General features: G+C 37.2%; 2 protein-coding genes across 2 annotated transcripts in view; one reads left to right on the top strand and one right to left on the bottom strand.

The window, feature by feature from the left end:
• Positions 1-19,142, top strand: part of NMU (neuromedin U) — a 239,055-nt gene that overhangs the window by 12,048 nt on the left and 207,865 nt on the right. The window lies entirely within an intron of this gene.
• EXOC1L (exocyst complex component 1 like) lies at positions 1,653-16,466 on the bottom strand. The gene is made up of 3 exons (XM_004325745.4): positions 16,346-16,466; positions 7,575-7,705; positions 1,653-1,919 (listed from the first exon to the last, which is right to left on the bottom strand). The coding sequence occupies exons 1-3, from the start codon at positions 16,464-16,466 to the stop codon at positions 1,653-1,655; spliced, it is 519 nt and encodes a 172-aa protein (XP_004325793.1).

The raw sequence follows: 19,142 nt of genomic DNA, 5'->3' as shown, positions 1-19,142 counted from the left end.
ATATAAGTGAAAGCATACAATATTTGTCCTTTTGTATCTGGTTTATTTTACTTCACGTATTTTTGATGTTCATCAATGTTGTAGCATGTATCAGAACTTCATTGCTTTTTATGGCAGAATAATATTCCACTGTACGGATATATCACATTTTGTATATCCATTCATCTGTTGATGGACACTTGCATTGTTTCCATATTTCGGCTACTGGGAATAATGCTGCAATGATTATTGGTGTACAAACATCTATTCAACTCCTTGCTTTCAATTCCTCTGGGTATATACCTAGGAGTGAAATTGCTGGGTTGTTTGGTAATTCCATGTTTAGCTTTTTGAGGACAAGTCAAACTGTTTTCCACCATGCTATACCATTTTACATTCCCATAAGCAATGTATAAGGGTTTCAGTTTCTCCACATCTTTGCCAACACTTCTTGTTTTCTGTATTTTTTAAAAATAGCCATCCTAGTAGGTGTGAAGGGGGTTACATTTTGGTTTTGATTTGCATTTCCCTAATGACTAATGATGCTGAGTTTCTTTTCTTGTGCTTACTGTATACTTTGCAGAGATGTCTATTCAAATTTCTTGTCTATCTTTGAATTAGGTGTTTGTCTTTTTGTTACTGAGTTGTAGGAGTTCTTTACATTAAACCTTTATCAGATATACAATTTGCAAATGTTTTCTTTCATTTTGTAGGTCTGTTTTTCACTTTCTTGATAATGTTCTTTGATGCAAAAGTAACTCTGTTGAAGTCCAATTTATCTAATTTTTCTTTTGTTGCTCTTCCTTTTGATGTCATAAAAATCCATTGCCAAATCTAAGGTCCCGAAGATTTACCCCTATGTGTTCTTCTAGGAGTTTAATGCTTTCAGGTTTTACATTCACACCTTTAATCCATTTTAAGGATATTTGTGTATGCTGTAAGAAAGGGGTTCAGTTTCTTTCTTTTGCATGTAGATATCCAGTTGTCCCAGCACTAATAATAAGAGATTATTTTTTCTCCTTTGAATGAACTTGGCATCCTTTCCAAAAATCAGTTGACCATAGATGTATGAGTTTATTTCTGAACTCTCAGTTCTATTCCATTCATCTGTATGTCTGTCTTTATGCCAGTACTATACTGCTTTGATCATTATACCTTTGTAGTAAGTTTTGAAATTGGGAGGTGTGAGTCCTCCAACTTTGTACTTCTTTTTCAAGATCGTTTGTCTATGTGGGGTCCCTTGCAGCTCCATATGCATTTGACTATTGACTTTTCCATTCCTACAAAAAAAGCCATTGGAATTTTGATAGGGATTATATTGATCTGCAGATCACTTTGGGTAGTACTGACATCTTGACAATATTAAATCTTCCTGTCCGTGAAAACAGGATGTATTTCCACTTATTTAGACCTTTCAAGATAATTTTTGATACCCCTTAGTAGAATACTAGTTTAGGCAAAACCATCCAACTCCTTCCAAAGATACCATAGGCAGAAGTCCAGAATATTGAATGAATGCATCGAAACACATTTCACTGCAATTCACAAAGCATCACTTTATTTTCATATGAATAGTAGTCACTGATAAAGGGAAAAAACAAAATCATGACTATCACTATTTACTTAGGGAACCATTTTCATAGAACACTGATGAAGGAACATGGTATACATATTCAGAGTGACAGGGGACACAGGGAAAAGCACACTAGACTGAAAGCATAAAAGCATATTCTCATAAGGACCAAGCAATCCTTGTTGTTGGAGGACCAAATGGAATCATCATTAATGTAAGTAGAATCAAAGTTCACGATCCGTAAGTCCTTCTTAAGGTATGCATGATTCAGCTTGTTTACAGTTCGAACAAAGGCATATTTGGAAGCACAACTATATGCTTCCAAAGTGTACACTTTCTTGAAGTGCAGATCAAAAAATGGATTGTCCTAGAAGAAAAAGAGAGACATGATTTAGTTTGTAGCCAGGAAAGTAGCTAGATTTCCTGGATTCTCTCATATTGATTGTTGTATTGATTGTAAAGTATCAGTATCAAACATTTTCCCAAAATCTACAAATGAGCTTTCCAAAACTACCTGTTTCAAACATGTTGCTTCTATAAAGAACAATAAGAAAGATTATTTTTGAAGCATCTGTGATTTTTCAATTATGCAAATAAATATGTGTCAAAATGTGCAGTTACCAAGTCTTCCCAGGGCAGTGAATTTGAGAGGATGGATGGGGATGGAAGAAAAGAATAAACCCAATTATAGACTTCCACAGGAGAGAAAAGGTTTCTCCTTTTCTCTACTAGGAGGTCGGTCCCTTGTGCTATTTCAATAGTAGAAGGGGGAAATACAGAATGGCTAAGCAGCCTTTGGCATACAACAGATCACCAACTTGCTGGCTTTGAAGTTAATAGCAAGGAATTACTTTTAAAGTTAATAGCAAGGATCATTAAATCATTTGACTGAAACTGACAATTTACTAAAGACTGACTCACTGGATTGCTCTAGGCTGTATACTTCTAGTGGAGATGTTTCAGGGAAAAGTAGGCATCAAACCTGACCTAGGTCCTACATGTTAAAATAATAATCATTGCTACTGTTACTAATAGCAGTAACAACTGTGCCTTGCATTTATAAAGTGCTTTTCAGTTTACAAAATGCTTTCGCATTCATTATCTGCCTGACTCCTAACTCTCTTTGAAGGCAGAGGTTTTCAGTTATTTATCTTTTGTGTATCCACTCAACAAATGTGTGTTGAACTGATCTGAAGTCATCCTATAAAAAGAGAAGTGGAGGTAAACATTGCCCTAAATGTTAAAGAGGCAGAGAGACCAGACCAAGCAAAAGTATTAATGACTTTTTACCATGAGGTGTGTAAAGTTTGTATATAAGAACTTATGTATTTGCAATTTCTTTTTCAAATAGGAAAATTCTTAGAGGAGACAGGAAAAAGAACAAGGGTTTTGGAGTTAGCCAACCATTTTGACTCTGATGTAACCATGGGCAGGGCACGTATTATATTTGGCCTTCACTTTTTGGATAGGGTGGCTATGAAGTTTGTATGAGATTAATCATTTAAACTGTGATACTAGTGTGGAGCTTAATGAATGATAATTCCTTTTCCCAAATCTGTCCCCAAAGATTGTGATACTGGTGTTAATATCACCTTGCTTTACACTATTAAAATTTTTAAAAAACAAAACAATACTTTAAGAAAAAGAATGTACAAGGGTGTTGTGATTTTAAGTACAATGTTCTCTAGTCACACCTTGCAAAATGTTTCCTAGCTGTCATGATTGCAGATTGAAGGACAGTTCTTTAGAGAATCTCAATGAAAGGAAATCACACCCATTCCATCACCAGATACTAAGCCTACTCCTTATGTAGTTTCCTCACAGAAACATTTACTCCTTATCATGTAGAAAATATCCTTTGTTCTTTTGAGATACTTGGAGAGGATTAAGTTTTTCCATTAGCCTGATAATTGAAACCTAAGCAGGTATGAACATAGAATACAAGTTCGTCCATCTGTCCCTTCCTTCCTTCCTCCCTCCCGCCCTCGCTCCCTTCCTTCCTTCCTTCCTCTCTCCCTCTGTCTCCTCCTTCCTCTCTCTTTCTTTCTTTTGATAGAGCTAAAAGGGAATCTCATTGTTCATTCAGTAATCCCTTGTTTATAGTAGATTAAATATAATATAATGTAATGTAATAGTGAATAATAGTTTCCAGAGGGGTGAAGCCCAGGTCACACATGTAGTTATTGGCAGAGCCAAGACAAGGACTAAGCTCTCACTCAGCCCAACCCCATTTCCTGCTACATCATTCTCTCTTCTGTTGCACCACGTCAGTCTCCAAATCCCCAGTCATTCTGATTTCTGCTTTATAAATTGACTTCAATTTCAATTCCATTCCATTTTAAAGTTGACAACTTTTGGCTTGAAATAGCTCTATTTAAAACTGTATCATTGCTATCGAGAAAAATATAATATATGCTGACTCCTGAGGATTCAATTACAAGAGGCAGGACAAGTGGAAATTCCCAGAACAACTGAGATATTTTTACTTCATCCACAGAAAAGAAATATTTAAAAGAACTACTCTTTGGATATTATAGGTTTTCTTCTGGCAGTTTAATATTTTAGGCCCTAAAGTGATCAGAAAAATAGAAATACTCAATTTCCCTTTTGTATCTAGTTCACTATGAAAGATAACAATCTTCAAATGGGAAAGGGAATAATTAACAACATAGAGATGAAATTAAAGGCCAGAAAGGTGAGGAGAAAATAGAGCAGAGCTAGCTGCTTCCAATGAATCTAAGCTGACAGGCTTGATTAATACATCCCCAGGCACTGACCAAGCTTATAGAAAATAATTATGACATTAGTAACATTTGGGGTATTACTCTTGGGGTGGGTATAAAAGATGGGGTCTGTAAAATCTTTCTTTCTTAGAAATTTATTTCCTAGTTCTGTAGAAATGGTTGTATTAGATGTTCTCTATCATTTAATAATATACTTGCAGACTAAAAGATATAAGTGCTGTATAATTGGCTGTATAAAATCAGCCAATTATGTTAAACTAGCATATCTACCTTTATTGTGTTTGTCATTAGCCTGAATAGAAAGACCTTTAAAATTGATTTTTTTTAGAAAGCATTTGAATGCATTTTGTTTGGCATTATATTTATTCAATAAAGTATTTAATTAGTGCTAAGTTGGACCCTGTTGCTAAGCCCCAGCAAGCAATCATCCTAGATAGGGTTAAACCCCCAGTAAAATTGCCATATTGCACATGTCTTAATGAAGTTTGAATGTTAAATAAATTGTATATTCACTTGAGGACTTGAGAAAAAATTAAGAAAATGGTCAAAAAAAGAGGTGGGCATGATTAATTCTTGAAACTACAGATTAGTGAACTTGACACTGACTTGTGATAAAATTCAATGCAGTATAGAAATTTTGGCAAATACCTAAAAGTATATAGAAGAAAATACTTTAAAAATTTGTACTCCTATGACACAGAGATAATTATTGTTGAAGTACTGGTTAGTTTCATATATACATTTACATACCACATACATTTTTTTGTATTAAAATTTAAGGTTCAGCTTTCAATTTTCAATACTATGATAAATTAAATATGTAAAATGAGATAATATTATAGAAAAGTTTTGTATTCAGCTGACTTTTAAAAAACGTATTAAATGGTGAACAATTGTGTTCTGAGGTATTCTTTTGGAAACATGACTTTTAATGACCATGTAATGTTCCAGCATAATGACATGAAAAAATATATTTAACTATTTCCTAAGTGTTGAACATTTAGGTAGAATATAATGTCAGAAAAATGCTATGTGATTACTTAGGACAGAAAGCAATGAAATCCAGCATGTCTTCACCAAGAAGTCATGCCAAACACACCAAATTTTAAAAGTAGGATTCCTAGGTGATAAGATAATAGCAGATAACATATATTGATTTCAGTAAAGATCTTAAGGGAAAAATTTAGATATTCAGACTAGATAATTAATAAGGCAGAATTAAGTGGCAGAATTAAGAGCTTGTGTCCATCTAACTTACCACTGTATCCTCAGAGCCTAGCAGAGCCTGGTATACCATAAATTCTCAGCGAGTGACTGAATACACAAATTTGTAGAGATGATAAACAACCAGTCCAAAGAAGACAAATTGATAGATTTGGAGGTAAAGTCTAGTTCCATCTCTAGAGTAGTTATTTGACCTTAGGCAAGTCAGTTAATCTCTTTATGTCTCATTTTCCTCATCTGTAAATCAGGAGTAATGATAGAATCGAATTCATGGGATTTTTGTAACAATTATGTGAAGTTACATATGGAAAGAGCTTTTTGTGGTTCCTGTCATCTGGTAAGAGTTTACTGAGTGTGAGATGGTAGCAGGTAGCAGTACTACTAGTAGTGGTAATAATAGTAGTAGTAGTGGTAACCTATCAATTACCTAGAGGTATGCACTTAGCCCTGCCTGCTTCATCATTTTTATTATTGACTTGAATGAAGTCCTAAATGCTGTGCGCATTAAATCTGCAGCATACTATAGTGAATATTAAAAAATCAAAATATTAGAAGATTTGATAGGTAGGAACAATAGGCCAACCTAAGAATATGGCATTTAATCAGATTAAGAAAAAATGAGCTTAAATTCTAACTCATCCAACAATAACAGAAATATTTATTGAGTCCCTGATAACTGCCAGGCAGAAGGCTACAATAAAAGATGAAAAGGAATGGTTACAGTTTTTTATCCAGAGGGGAGACAGAGTAAGCCAACAGTTGCAGTTTGTTGGATTATTTACATCCACTGTGCAATGGGGTTATAGGGCAGGGGGACAAGAGTAGGACTTTACTCCATGGGGAATCTGAGAATGGGGTGAGGGATGGAGGTGACTGAGCTTTCTAAGTCCCGAGAGTATTAAAGCACCTTTGCTGTATAAAGTTTTAGGAGAAATGACCAGATATAAAGAAGCCAGATCATGAAGGGCTTTTATCTAGATTTTATTCCATGTGCGTGGCAGGTGCGGCAGATCAGGGTAAATGGCAATTCATGCCCCAAAGACCTGAGGTCTCAGTTGAGTGTTTACTAGAAATAAGAATCCAGATCAAAGGAAATACAAATTGGTCACGCTAATTCTAAAGTATTGTATTTAATTCTGGAAAAGCTGAAACATTCCAGAGGAGAAGAGATTGCATAGTGAAGGGTGTTGCAGCAATGTCATGGGAGAAAATAACAGCGCTATGACCTCTTAGTGTTTGTATAACCTGTCATATTAACTTATTTGATCTTCATATGAACATTATTTAAAGAATGAAATGGTTACATTTAACCCAGAAAAGAGAAAACTTGAGGGAACCTTATTAGTGTCTTCAAACATTGGAAAGGCTGCTATGTGAAAGAAGGATTGGGTTTGTTCTGGTTGGTTCAAATGACGATGCTAGGACTGATGGGTGGATGTTATAGTGAAGGAGATTTTAGTTAAACATAAGTGGGACATGTAAAAATAAAGGATGTTAATTTGGAAGTAGAATGGATTTACTCATGTGGTAATAAGTTCTCCATCAGTAGAAGAGTTCAAGGAGAGACTGGGAAAACCACTTTCAAGTGGTCACACAAGAGATTAAAGTACACACCCTTTCCCCACTTTCAACACTGAGGTTGTAGGATTTCCAAGGGTTATTGATCCTTCCAGAGGATCAAGCTGCTAACTGACAGTAAAATCTGAAGAAGATGATGAAAGGAATCCCCACAAATTATGGAGGAAACTGGGCTGGGAAGAGAGTGGTGGTGGAAGCATCAGATATTTAAAGTTTCATAGCTGGCTGGAAGATTGTGTTTAACCTGTTAAGAAGACCTTGGGAAAGATGTTTTAACTCTAATCGAAAAAATTCAAATTTAAACTCATAAAAACAGAACAAACAAACCAGTAGATCATCCCAGTAAACTGTACCACTTAAGCATAATATGTCATTTTAACTGTCAGTACATGCCAAAAATATATGAAGTAAGATATTAACCATAAAGGTCTCCAGCATATTGATCCCATATCTCCCTTACAAAACATAACACTTACTGTATCTGCTTCTTTTCCATCGATCATCCGCAGATCGTTCAAAGACCACTTTTTGGTTACTTCATATTTTTCATCTAAACCTATTCTGTAGTGTTTCACCATAATTATTTTTACTTCTTCATTTTTGGTCACTGTAGGACAGAAAAACACTTCGTTTACCTAGACTCTTAGAAGATAATAAATTATTCATCATCATATTTTTCAGTATTTATGAATCTCCTTTTCCTATAATAAGCTTGAACATACATTGTATCTGCACCCCAGTTATGAACCCTGAGGTATCTGAAGCTTCATGAGTATGCCCTCAAATTTCCTCAGTGTGTTAACTTTATTTTTGCTGCAATTGTGGTCACATACAGCCGCGGTAATGTCTGTCAGATAGAACACCGAGCTCTGTGCTTTCAGCTCTGAGCTTTGTGGTGGAGGATAGAGTTCAACTCAGGGCAGGAAATAAGAGGCTTAGTGTGAGCATAGAGTCAGTGCCAAAGTGTTTACCAGAACAAGTTGGAATTTTAATTTATGACAATATAAGAAAATGAGCACAGGAAAGTAAACAGTTCTGCTCACACAGCAACCCACTGTTGAAGACTGACCATGCAAATACTTGTGCACACTTTTTTTTTTTTAAGTTGCTGTGAGGTTTTTGATGTAAGAGTGCTTGCAAAACAGCAACTACTGACCTATTTGGTATCGTTTGAGATTTTTAATCCTCCGTAGTGTGTATCCAAAATCCTAGTATTCAAAATATGCCATCGAGACAAAAAACTTTAGTTCTATACTTTGAAAGGTATGGGAAAATCATTGCTTATTTTATGTGAGCAACATGAGGGAAATAATTTCCTGGTCTTAAAATCATTGTGTGTGGTCTCATATGAACACATTAGAAGAATCAACATTTGATGTTAGAGTTCCTGGACTGAAAGTTATCAATGAATTCCCAAGGGAGTATTTACTGGGTATCCACTATTTGCCTGATAGAACTATTACAAATGCCACAGAGGGTACAAGTATGAGACATGGTCCCTGCCCTCTGGAAACTTATGGTTTTGTTGAAGAGACAAGGCTAACACACATGTGTCACATAAAATATATAATATGAAGGTATACAGGTATATTATAAAGAGGTGGCAGTGGGAACTGAATATCTTAAACTTTCAAGGTGGATGATGTCACTTGGAGAGTTACAAGCTGGTTCGGTCTTCTAAGAATGAGACTGGAATTTGTCTTTGGGGAAGACTCTCTTCTGGTTCTGGAAAGCATCACTTTGGCATGACCTCCGAGTTAAGAAGATTAAAACAATATATTACAATATAATCATAGGGATAGATAAGCAATATGGAACAGACTATATGTTCAACAGAAGTTCTAAGAAGGGAGAGGATTCGAATAAAGGAAATAATTATGGAAGAAATAGAATTGGAGATAGAGCTTTAAAATTAGTAAAGGCAAGGATGATACTGATGGCATTTCTAGGTGAAGGACAGTATGACAAAATGAGTAGACAATAGACCCTGAACTTCACCGGGTAGGATTAGAGACAGTGGATTGTATAGATTGATTGGTGTTAGGATATGGTGGACAACAAGGTTAACCAGGTTGTGAATATGTTTTGAAAAGTGACAGAAACCACTGTGGACTCATGGTGTCTCAACCCTCCTCTGATGGGAGGGATTGGAATCTGGCCTGGACAGTAAGGGCTCCAGAGTTGGGACTGGTGAAAGGAGTAGTTATCCTCTGTAAGTGCAGGTGATACTGAAATTAAGGCAAACAGTTGAGCTTAGACTTCATGATGGAGCTGAGCTCAGTCTCCCAGAGAAGGGAGTCTGAGCAGGTTGACAAATCTAAGAAGAGGGCACTATGTCAGTTCAGTGAAAGCTCATACTGTAATACATATTCAGTAAGTCTCTTTCCTCCTTGAACAGGAGACTAATACAGTGGTGCCCTGTTGAAGGAGTATTTTTCTGGAATCAGTGATGCCCAGGATACACTGAAGAAGAAAAGAAAGAAGAACTGGAGGTCCTTAGAAGAGGCAGTGTGTCTTAGTGGGCTCTGGCATTAAACATTCCGGATTCAAATCATGACACCACTTCTTACAGTGTGGTCTGTAATCTCATTATTTAATCTCTAGAGAGATTAAACCTCAGTTTTCCATGTTGTAAAGTGGACATCAGAGTGATACAAACCCATAGGGTATAAAGATTAAAGTATATAAATGACTTAGGGTAGTGCCTGGTTTATAGTAATTGTTTCCGTTTTTGTTTTGTTTTGTTTATGAGGCTGTTGTTGGAATCTAGGCGTAGGATGTAGGCAATGGAAATAGAGGTGGTAAATCTAAGTTAGATTTTAAATGAGGCGTTCACACCACTGGATGGAAACCAAATACGTAAGCATGGTTGGGCGGAATAGTGAATTTAGTCTTTAATGTACAGATGAGCTCCATAAACTATCTCAGAAGAGAAGGAGATGATGGAAGTTTATAGTTTAGGAATGAAGGTACAGACTTGGGATTTTTCTGTGGGGACAGGCTTCCAAAACTAGGTTTATAGGGAAAAGAGCAGAGGAAAGAGGTGAAACAGAGTAGAGAATAAAAAAGGTGCCAGCAGAGAGGTCTGAGAAGGGGCCGGCAGAAAAGAGACAAGCCCAACAGTGCAATCTATGGAAATCAAGAGGACAGAGAATTTCAAGAGCTGGAGACAATCCCATGAAGTTACTTTGTTGGGTAATTTTGTTCAGTCCTGGCACGGAATCTGACTTGGGGAAGATCATTGATTTCTTCCCTGAGAGCAGTTTCTCTAGAATGGGGAAGGCAGAAAACAGCTTGTAGAGTGCTCCTTCATGGACTAACTATACTGAGTGTGTACTATGCACCAGTTCTCATGTTAGGTAGGGCTTAGAAAGAGAGATAAGAGAATAAAGGCTATGATTTAGATCACATATTCCAAGAGTCTGGAAGAGGAGTGATGGCATATTTTGAGGACAAAAGGAGTGATTGAGGGGCACGTCCTGGAGGGGACCTAGTGTGGAAGATCTTAACCCTGGGTAAGAAAACTGGCTCAGAGCCTGTGAGTCTCCTGAAACTGTGCAAAATTTGGTGGGTTTCTGCCCATGTATACTTCTCCAACCCTAAAAAAGGTCCACTTCCACTGGTCTAGATGTTAGCTTTGGGAAGAGGAAAGGAAAAGAGAAAAGAAGCCATTAGGCTGGTGTGTTGAAGTGGAAGCATGGTTGATTCTGTCATACTTACTTAGGACAAAATTTTGGAGGCAGTTCCTTCCCCTAGTAGGTAATTGTCTGTCCAGCCAAAGGCTCTACCTCAGAACCAAATAATAATGTTCTTGTTCTGGCTAGCTGTCTCACTGGTGACTTAGGAAGTGGGAGAGGATGGGGAGAAATAACTGGATACTGTATAAAAATATCATTTGAAGCAAATTCACTGCCTCATCTACATGTTATGATAACCAGCTAATTGACTGTAGACCCACTGATTTGTTTCATTAATTTGATAAGTATTTGAGTGCCCCTTTTGTACAAAGCCCTGGGCTAGGCATTGAAAAAGTGCATTCCCCTATGGCACTGTTCCTGCTCCTGCTGAGATTACAGAGAGTGGGGTTTCAGAGAGAAAACACACGATCAAGTGCTGTGGATGAGGCATGGACAGGGTCTTATAGGAACATGGAGAAGGGACATCTTCATCCCACTAGGGGTCAGAGAGAGCTTCTTGAAGGAGGTTATCTGAGTTGTAAAGGACCATGGGAGTTAGCAGAATGAAGAAAGGGGTAAAGGGAGTTCTGGAACAGCATGTGTAAAAAGCGTAAAATACTTGAATCTTTTGAGTCCTTACAGGCATTTAGTATTGCTGGCATGAAGGGCAGGGGTGAATAGGTGGTAGGAAGCAGGGTAGGCAGGAGCTGGTTCCTGAATGGTCTAGAATGCTACGCTAAGGAGTTCAAATATTATCCTGAAAGCTCTGTTTTTGGGGAGATTGATGAGGGTGAGGAGTGTTGTCGCTGAAGGACTTTAAGTGAACGGTCAGGCTGAGCTTTACATTTTAGAAAGTTTTCTCGGGCACTTCTGTAAAGGATGGGTGGGAGGGAGGGAATGAAGAAAGAGATGTTAAGAAGGTAGGATCTACCAGTCATCAAGTTTTCTTACATTAATGGTCACTGTCCCACTAATAACAAACTAAGAAAATAAAATGCACGCTTTAAAAGTTAACCTTTTGATATAGTGATGCAGCACAGAGATGGTACAACCTCCTCAATTTGGCAAAATAGTCTCCTCTGTAGCCAAGGAGTTTCCAAGAACTGTCTTTAGCCAAGAGTCAAAGTCTGATCAGGCTGGAGTGGACCCAATCCCTAAGTTCCATACTTGTGTTCTGCTGCTAGCTAAAATTAAATGGCCGTATTCACATTAAGGCAGCGGCAAAGTGGAAACATCACATTGTCTTAAAACAGAATTTTGTTTGTATAGTCAAAATGTTAACAGAGTTGGTTTCCGTAACATCAGATGTGCCGCTAATTATGATTTAGTGATATCTATAGACCCAGGGACTTTCAGAATGAACCTGCTCCAGTTTCACTATTTTAGTTAGCATTTTCAGAACAACCATCTTAACTTCATGCTAACAACTTATCTTCACTTTTAATTTCAAAATAAACATTGTTGTTAATAACTGCCTCTATTATCATGGTGAAATAGTCACTATTATTCATGAGGCTAAGTGGAAAGAAGATTGGCCAAGTGAACCAATATAATTTGGCAGAACAGGAAAAACAGTAGCTCACGAGTAAACTGCACAGGAAAACTTTAAATACATAAACCACTGTCATTTTACAATCCCAGTGTTACATAATTGTTTTCATCATTGAAATTAAGTAATAGGGAAAAACTACCATGAGATATCAAAGACAAGAAGCCTCAGTGAAAATGTTTCAATGTATTGGTGATGTCTTGGGGTTGTTGAGAATGCTATTACTGATTTCATCAAAAAAGTAACTTTCAAATAATTTTTCTAGAAATATTTTAATCAAATCGATTTGGGGGCAATACTGGGTACTCTAGGTTTAATGTTTGTCCCTCCTTCCCCTCAATTCCTATGTTGAAATCCTAACCCCCAAGGTTATGGTAGTAGGAAGTGGGGTCTTTCAGAGGTGATTAGGTCATGAAGGCAGAGCCCTCATGAATGGGATTAGTGTCCCTCTAAAAAGACCCCAGAGAGCTCCCTTGCCCTTTCCACCCTGCAAGGTTAGAAGGAGAAAAAGGTGGTCTATGAGGACGCAGATCCCCACCAGACACTGAATCTGCAGGCACCATGTTCTTGGACTTCCCAGCCTCCAGAACTGTGAGAACTAAATGTTTGTTGTTTATAAGCCACCCAGTCTCTAGTATTTTGTTTCCTTTTCTTGTTAACTTATTTAACACTCTTTTTGTGAACAGTATAAAAGATTTCACAAAATTATTCAATTCTCCGGTTCACAGAGAAGAAGTTCTTTTTTGGCATCAACATGTAATAGGTATGGAGAATTTATGCATACCATCTTCATAATTCTAGCAAATGCCATTTATTTTCAAATGAATTACCTGTGAATGGAGAATGTTTTTCTAAATATATGTGAATACTTAAATCTGTATCTAAATATGTATACAATTTTTATTTATAAAATATAAATACTTCCATATGTTTACTGTATATTTTATTTTTTTTATAAATATTTATTTACAGCATATACTATTTATACATAAATACTTCAGCATATGTTTTCACAATAGATACATTCTTTTCTGTAATTTTAACAATATAACCCCACCTTCCAATTTGGAATAAAATTCTAGCCCTATTTGAAGTAGAATTTATCATTTTTTCCCCCTAGTTAGGATTTAAGAGGAGAGCACTATGTGTAGATGTAAATGTTATTATTTCTGGTTCAGAGAGGTCAACACCGAGGCCACAGCGTTGCCCCATATATCACAGCTGGCAGGTGGGCAAAGCAGAGTCATGTTTCACACCAGCTGTGTCGGACTCCTAGCCTTCCAAAGTCCATTCCACCATGCCCTGCTACTTCCCATCCAATCAGCCATAATCACTTTACATACGATTTCAAGTCCTTCAGAATTTCTTTAACTCATTTGCATTCTCATCACTGCACAACTGACTTGTCAGTTTCTTTTTCCGTACTTTATAGAGCTCCTCCCTCCTTCCTAAGAAGTTGCCGCTTTTAACAGCCAGGGATAATGATGGTCTAGGCTAGGGGAAGCTAATTTCAAGGGGAAATGACCATGTAAACCCTGATGTGGGAGGAGACAGAGGTGCCAGGAAATCCCCAATGTAAATCCTAGCAAACTTCAGAGAGGGAGACAGGATTTAAGACATCTGCTTTTTGACATTGACCAAGTAAGTTATCAAGGCAACAGTAAATCACAATCATCTGGTTGTGAGACCCCTGCAAAAGCCAGACTCTGATTGGATAAATAGAAAGTTTAACTTATTTAAACATATCTTCTTTAATTTGAGAAATGCATGATGGGATTTAACTACTCTAGACTTGATTCTCACAAATTTAGAACTGCTGGATTGTAGGATATAAAGAGGAAATCATAACTATATGTCTCCCTACTCCCAGAAGGTGGCCAACATTCAAAACCTGGAGTTACCTGCCTCAACAGTTGAGATATGGCCTGCTTGATTCCTATCAATGGAGATTTTCTAAGTAAAGCATAGTCAAAGATTTAGGACTAGCAAGCATCACCCTGACTTTATTTTAAATTACTGTTCTGTCTAATTGCATTCGAAATTGTCATAAAGAGATGCCAAATTTGGGGAAAGTGCTCTCAAGTTGATGGATGTGATATGTAGAAGAGTCATAAAGTTGGTGAATGAACATGACTTATAATGTTAACTTTTACCTGGAATATCACAATATTGTCTTCTCTTTCTCACATCTAAGAGAACCTTGTTTTTCCTTTGCTTCTGACATGACAGAATCATTGAATTTTACTAATGAAAGTGATCACCTACTTTATGTGGCCATTGTCCAGGTGAAAACATTGAACCCTAAAGCAGTTGCCTTCACACATGTTAACAATGCCAACCCCTTGTTGTTCCAATCCTGGTTAAAAGGATTCATGTCATTTATGAAAACAGACAGCAGGTGACCCCAGCCCATAGTGTCTTTCTCAGAACTTGAGGATATTGGGGAAAAATTACATCCATTTCCAAAAATTTAATTCTAGGAGTGTTTTTTTTTTCCCATGCCAGATAGAACAAGTTAATTATATAGTTGGAGGCGGGCATTAAGATACATGTGGTAAATTAGATGTAAATAATGCCTGGTAAATAAATATGCATTATTGATTGTTCTATTTTTTATAAGTTTCTTAAAAAATACATATACACTAATGTTATGTGATGAGTAATTAGCTTTATAAAGTAGGATTATAATACGTATAAAATTATTAAATTTTCATGTTGGAATGAGCATATTCTCTAATATATTAAGTCAAGATGCTTTGAGACATAGTGATCTGATCGTTTGTATATAACACAGTTTCTAAAATTGTTTCATTTGACATTTCTCCATTTGATTTCTTTCTTTTTCCCGGACTGATTTTAAGTTTTGTACCTTGCTGATATGCTAAGCCTTACACTTTTTATTTATTTGGCAAAATATGCTAGGTAACGTATTAGATAAATGTTAGTATTCTTATGATTAAGTAAATATTCGTATACTTATTAGGAATTACAGAATTTTAAAGAGTTCTTAGCACTTTCTCTAAAGATGTTCTACTTCCCTTATAGTAGCCCCTCTTGACAACTTTTGAAAGTTCTTCTATGCAAATTATCCGGAAAGGAGTTATAACAAATTTTCTGAAAATGCTGAACTGTGTGCCTTAAAAAGCAAAGTCTACAATGAAAACTTAGAGTTTCTAAGCTCTTTCCTCCGAAGCCCCTGAGAACTATTAAAAAGCATGGATTGGGAAAAGGAAATGCTTATATTAAATTCAATAATGGCACAAGAATTTCTGTCTAAATTCAGCACAAAAATTACGGTTAGGTAAATCATAATTAAGTGCAAAAGCTTATTCCTACCTTTGGACAATTTTCATGAATTTTTAAAATATGAGGGAAAATATTTTAATTAGTTTAGAGAACATTTCCTTAAAGTTCCATCTTCATGAACTAATTTCTATCATTAAAATAGTGTTTCTGTGAGCATACTGTGAGAAAGAATTTTTAAAAGATCATTTCTCTTTTCAAAATAAGCCACCAGGAAGTCTAAATAAGCCTCAGAAGAAAATCTAAGGCCTTTTTTTTTTTTTTCTTTCCTAGCATGAAAAGAGAGAACCCTAGTTGTCCAGATTGGTTGGAAATAGAGCTGTATAACTCAATTCTCCAATATGTTTAAAAATATAGAGAGAGCTCTCTGTTGAATTTTTTAAAACAAGCTCTTACACAAGAAAACTGCATGCCATGCAAGTGAATTAAATAAAAGACTGGAGACTAAATAATCAAATCAGCAAAAGCACATACCCAGTTTCATTTCTGAACAATTAACCAAAATATTTTTAATACAATATTTTTTTGTCTTCCATTTTAGCACTTAAAAAAATTCTGTAGAATCCACATTCTTAATCTTCGCATAGTTAAGTTCTATCACAAGAAGATACATCTGCTGTTATTGCATAGGAAAATAAACACCCAAAAATGTCCTTCTATCACCCAAGCATCTTGGGGTTATTTATGTTTTGAAATGATAACAGAAAGAACAGATTACCTGACACACAGAGGTAATACCTGTCCTGGACCGAGAACTCTATTTCAATAAACTCGTACAGATTCTGCGAGAGTGGCTTAAACAGTTTCTTCTCCAAGTCCTCCTTTACCAATGATGACATTTCCTCCAGTTCCACTTGGCCTGAGGTCCTGGCTCCAGCTCGCTCTTTCTCTCCTTCTGCTCCCTAGATTTCTTGTTTTGGTTTGCAGCTCCTATGTGAGTCCTGCCCACCTCCCAACCCTCACTTTCAACTTCTCATTCCTAGCCAGACCCAGGCTCCTGAGAGCACTCAGCGCAGTCAGACCCCTCACTGCGGTATCTGCCCAGTGGCAGCAGCGACGGCAGCCAAAATACAGCAGCGGCATCAGCCCCGCTGTCACTCTCCAGCATCCAGGCTCAAGGAGGCTGCTCTCTGGAGCTCTCCTGTGGTTTGGGGATGGGCAACATATTTATGAACACCAGCAGATACACTTGTGGAGTCCCCTGGCCTCCCTAGTCTAGTAACCTTTTCCGCTTTCACATCACTCTGCAGAAGAAGACCACTACTTCAGCTTGATTCCGTTACATAAATCAGCTGTCTGGCTCTATCGATTGGGATCATCTTCCATTAAGAACTTTGCTGTCATCGGCAAGAGAAAAAGCACCCGTGCTTTCTCCTGACACTTCCAACAAGTCTCTTTCCCTCCTTTCTTTCCCCTCCTGCAATTCATTCAGACCTTTGTTTTCAAGAGAGTCAGCATCCATTCCTGCGTCCAAATTATTTTTTAAATGGGCTTACTTTAATGTTCTTCATTTCTTTACTCACAAAGAGAAATTTACTAGGTACCTACTGGAGCAAAGCATGGTATCTGTTTCTTGGGAGGGTGGATTTCCTATCCTCAAGAAGCTTATAATCTAATAGAGATGAGTACACCAAATAATTATCATAAATGTTTAAAAGTGATAAATGGCACAAGAGAAAGGAAATATAGAAAAGTTATTTGTACCTGGAGAGTGTCAGAGACAGTGCTATGGGGGGGAAGATCTGGAACTTGAAGGGTGAGAGGGAAGTATCCAAGTGGAGGAGGGGGAGATGCATATTCTGTGGAAGGAATGTTGGAACGAAAGCTCTGATCAGTAAGCCACAGGGGGTGCTTGGGAGGACAGGAAGCAGTCCGGTTTGCTTAAATTATATAATTTGTGGAAGTAAAATATAAGGGTGGAAAGGTAAATTGAGTGGGACTGGCTCATGAAGGGCCTTGAATGCCAGAATAATCCTTTGGACTTTATTCTATGGAAGTAGAGAACCAGTGAAGATTTGGGGGCATTCATTCATTTGACAAATATTTTTCAAGGGCTGATTTTTGTGCCAGGCTCTGCTCTAGGACTGGGAATATGGCAATGAAGAAAATAGGTCCATTCCTTGCTCTTCTGGAGCTTAGTGGGGTAGATGGAAAATAAATAAAGCAGGAGTCCATCCAAGGTATACTCAGCTGCAAGTAACAGAATACATGACATCAAGTTGTAAATAGGAAAGACGTTAAACGATCTCTCATAATAAGAGGTCTGCAAGTAGGCAGTCCCAAATTTAGCTCAGGACTCATAGGTGAGGGTCCCAAGTGCTTGCCATTTTCTGATCTTCCGTCCTCAGAGGCTGGCTTTTTATCCTCAGGCCACTGTTGTTCAGCTCCAAAGACAGGAAGAAAGAGGAGTGGTTGCTGCTGCCCTTGATTTCTCTTTTTGTCAGAAGCAAACTCTTTCTCAGAAACCAGCCAACAGGCTTTCTCTTACATCTTGGTGGCCATGACTGGGTCACATGGCCATTCCTAGGAAAGCCAGAATTTGTCATTTTTGGTTTCTATCTCAGGAAGACAGATTTTCTAACGAGGAAGAAGGGCTGGGAATGACTGCAAGCAGGCAGCCGAAAATGTCGTCCGTGGCTCCCCTAAGAAACGTTAATGGCATGTGTGACTAGGCTGAATCGTGGGGTCCTGGGTGAGACATTTGCCTTTCTGAGCCTGTTTCCTTATCTGAAGAATGATCTCTAGGCTCTTTTCCTACTTTAATATCTCCTATTCTGTTTGTGATTCTGGGAATCTATTAAAATAATTTGGGTAAGAGGACCAGAGAACTGGTACTCTGCTTTTGGGTATGGAAATGGAGAAGAAGGAATGAATATAAGATATATTTGGATGATAAAATCAATAAGCTGTGGCACCTAATTGGATGTGAAAGGAGGAAGGTGGAGTCACTATGACACAACTACTTTCCACTTTCATCCAGAGAATGAGTAAATGGGTTCACATCACAGGAGGTAGGTTTTCAGAGAATTATTTTCAGCTTTCACTTAAAAAATTATTTTCCTATGGAGGAAAAAAAGACTGGAACAACTCATCAGCAATACTGTCATAAATATTTGATTAGATATTTATTTATGTGATTCTTTGTTTTATGTTTTTCTCCCCTCCTAGACTGTAAGTTTCATGAGGGCAGGAACCCATGTTTTTCCCACTTGCTATACAACGAGGGTATGTGATACACAGTACCTAGCACATCATAGGCATTCTTGCATTCATTTATTCATTCAATTTATTTGTAACAATTTACTAAAAGAACAAATAAGAATCAAATAGTCTTCTAATGACTTAAATTTTTTTTTGCAAAGTTGATTTTGCAGTGAAATATCTTCACAGCTGGAGCAGACAGCTGTTAGTGCTGGGAGGGGGGAAATTTCCCTTTACCCCTCTTGAATTCTTTTGGCTGGTCTAATAATTAAATTGACGCAAGACAGATTAACAGGAGAAAAAAAAACTATTTA

The sequence above is a fragment of the Tursiops truncatus genome, chromosome 5, assembly GCF_011762595.2.
Source record: "Tursiops truncatus isolate mTurTru1 chromosome 5, mTurTru1.mat.Y, whole genome shotgun sequence".
Taxonomy (NCBI): domain Eukaryota; kingdom Metazoa; phylum Chordata; class Mammalia; order Artiodactyla; family Delphinidae; genus Tursiops; species Tursiops truncatus.
Note: the sequence above shows the minus strand (reverse complement) of the source record. Positions and strands in the feature narration are given on the sequence as shown.